The sequence below is a fragment of the Geospiza fortis genome, unplaced genomic scaffold (genome assembly GCF_000277835.1).
Source record: "Geospiza fortis unplaced genomic scaffold, GeoFor_1.0 scaffold2081, whole genome shotgun sequence".
In the NCBI taxonomy this organism is placed as follows: domain Eukaryota; kingdom Metazoa; phylum Chordata; class Aves; order Passeriformes; family Thraupidae; genus Geospiza; species Geospiza fortis.
The window spans coordinates 17422-19925 of record NW_005055075.1 but is presented as its reverse complement, the minus strand read 5'-3'; the positions used below and the strand labels follow the sequence as shown (position 1 = coordinate 19925).

General features: G+C 35.1%; 1 protein-coding gene across 2 annotated transcripts in view; it reads right to left on the bottom strand.

Moving 5' to 3' along the window:
* Positions 1–2504, bottom strand: part of LOC102034259 (polyadenylate-binding protein-interacting protein 1-like) — a 19970-nt gene that overhangs the window by 2322 nt on the left and 15144 nt on the right. For both annotated transcript variants that reach the window (XM_031065702.1, XM_005431386.3), the window contains exons 7-9: positions 1909–2015; positions 1422–1539; positions 1202–1256 (exon numbers count right to left, since the gene is read on the bottom strand). In XM_031065702.1, coding sequence (XP_030921562.1) covers positions 1202–1256; positions 1422–1539; positions 1909–2015 — 280 coding nt within the window. The remainder of the gene's footprint in view (positions 1–1201; positions 1257–1421; positions 1540–1908; positions 2016–2504) is intronic.

Here is a 2504-nt window from a genome sequence, read left to right as displayed (position 1 = left end):
GGGGAGGTCTGACCTGTTTGTCCTGGTTTGAGAGGAAGTGAGTTTTTTGGGATGCTGTGGTCAAACCAATAGGTGCTCAGATTTGAATATTGGCACCTGGTGTGGCCACTGAGGACATGGATACGCCTCTGAGAACACAGGGGGTTAAAAGCAGAGAACTCCCAAAAAAACTTTCTCTTAGTTCCAGTCAGTGAAACGGAATTTTTAACCCTTTTCTTAGATGATAAAAACCTTACAAATGCTGATCCTTAGGATCACATTCCAGCCTCCTCGGAACAGTATGAGAAATGCATGTATTTTATGATTGGCTTTTTGCAAATATTCAAATGAATATTCTATGTGTTGTGTTAGAAAGTGATGCTGTATTCATTCTCTTAAGTACTGTGTTAAATATAGGTTATAAAAATATAATATATAATATTATATAAAAATATCATATATAAAAATATCATATATAAAAATATAAAATATAGGTTATTAACAAATGCTCAAATAGAAACTATGCTATGTAGGATACTTTTTTTTAAAGAAAGGACTCGCACCAGATAGCAGCCCCAGGACACCTGACTCTTTCAGAGAAAAAGAATCTATTGCTCTCTTATCAGAAGAAACGGACTTCTTCCTGCCTCGAAGGTGCTGTTAGGATTAGGAGGAAGAAGTTGACACTGACCAGATGAAATCCTTTGTTTGAATGGAATTTATGCATCATGTATGAGGTGTATGAATATGCAACAGGCTGTTGTTTTTAAGCGTTAATCCTTTGTTAACCTGGGTCCTTTTCTGGGCTCGTGCTGCCCAGAAAAACGTACCCTGACATCCATAAATCTTTATTGTCTCATATTGCCCTAATTCAATTTGTCCAAATTATTATTACCCTAATTGTATTAATATTTTTATAACCACTTTATTACTATTAAACTTTTCAAATTTTAAAAAAAACAAGTGATTGGCGTTTTTCACAACAGGAAAGCTCCACACTGTGGAAACCAAGTGCTGAGGACTATGGCACAAATTCTTCTGAACTATATGAACTCAATTGCACATTCTCTGCTCATTTCAAACATTTACACAAAGCCAGGAGTTCAGCTCAAATTTTTGTCCGTGAAGTTGCATGAGTTTCAAATATTCGAAGAACTTTTTTATGTACTTCAACAGGACATAATTGCAACTTTTGAAAGATTGAGAAAAACAGGGGACATACCCGGATCTGCTGCAGTGAAAGGAACACCATCAGAAGTGTAAAATGTTGGTTCATTCTAAGAAGAAAGTTATACAGTAAGTTAGATGAGTTCAGAGACAGATGTTTGTAGCTTTTAGCAATATGAATCAAATTCATCATATTTATTATCAAATTAATCAAATTTAGCCGATGAATCAAATTCATATGAAACTAAGGAACTGAAATACCAGTACATTCTTACCATAAAATAGTTCGGGTCATTTTCAGGAGTAGCTTTTGTATGTGGAGAAGTGTCATGAACTCTACCCCAGTTACTTGATCGTAGTTCCACTACTTTCAGAAGCATATGTTTCACATCTCTGAAAAAAAACAAAAGCAGCACAGAAGTTGGAATGATTTGTGCAAAACAATCATTGGGCTAATGGCTGGCAAATGGGGGAGGGGAAGGACTTAAACCAGACAAACAGAAAACGAACAGAAAACAGACACAACCATCTGATGAAGTGGAACATGAATCTCTAGTAAAAGATAAAAAACAGAACAAAACCAAAATGGAAAGAACCACTCCCCCCACAATTGCTACATGAAAGTGACCAACATATCACTTGACTTTTTGTAAATGAAAGTTTTGAAGGAAATCTTTTGGACATGGTCATTATTCTTGAAGATTTTGAAGATGTTTTGTTTCATATCAAAGCAAAATACTGCAAACAAATTTCTCTTCTCACCTGCTACAGTTTGCATCCAACACAACATTTTCGATTCTCTGAATCATTTCCTCCATATCATTCTTTCCTTTTTCTTTCCAGGCATCTTCTAAAACTGAGCCTGTCAACTAAAGACAAGGTATTAGGTTTTGTTGAGGATTTCTTTTGTTTAGTATTTTTTTTCTCTTTTCAAGTGATTTAGAAAAGTTTAATAAACTGTCAACAGAAGAGTTTCTTTAACAACTCATAGCATTTAGATGCATGATGTGAGTACCTACTGAAGGTTCCAATCTTCGACATCTTTTTGTTGAACAGATTAATGACCACATAAATAGTTTCTTTTAGACAGTATGGTAACTCTATGTCCAATTTTGCCTAGAATTTCACAGCCACTTCCCTCATTTCAGTCTCAAAATGGGATTTTGAAACAACTCTTCGGTGATTTCATTACACCACCAAACAGTCACATGACAACAAAATGCATTTTTGAATATTGCAGTGATTTCTTGTAAAAAAGTGTTACATTTCCTCATCTTCCTGAGCTTGTGTATCAGTGAGACATGGAGATTGCATTGGCACATCAACACAAAAATTTTACAACATTCTGAATCCTGCTG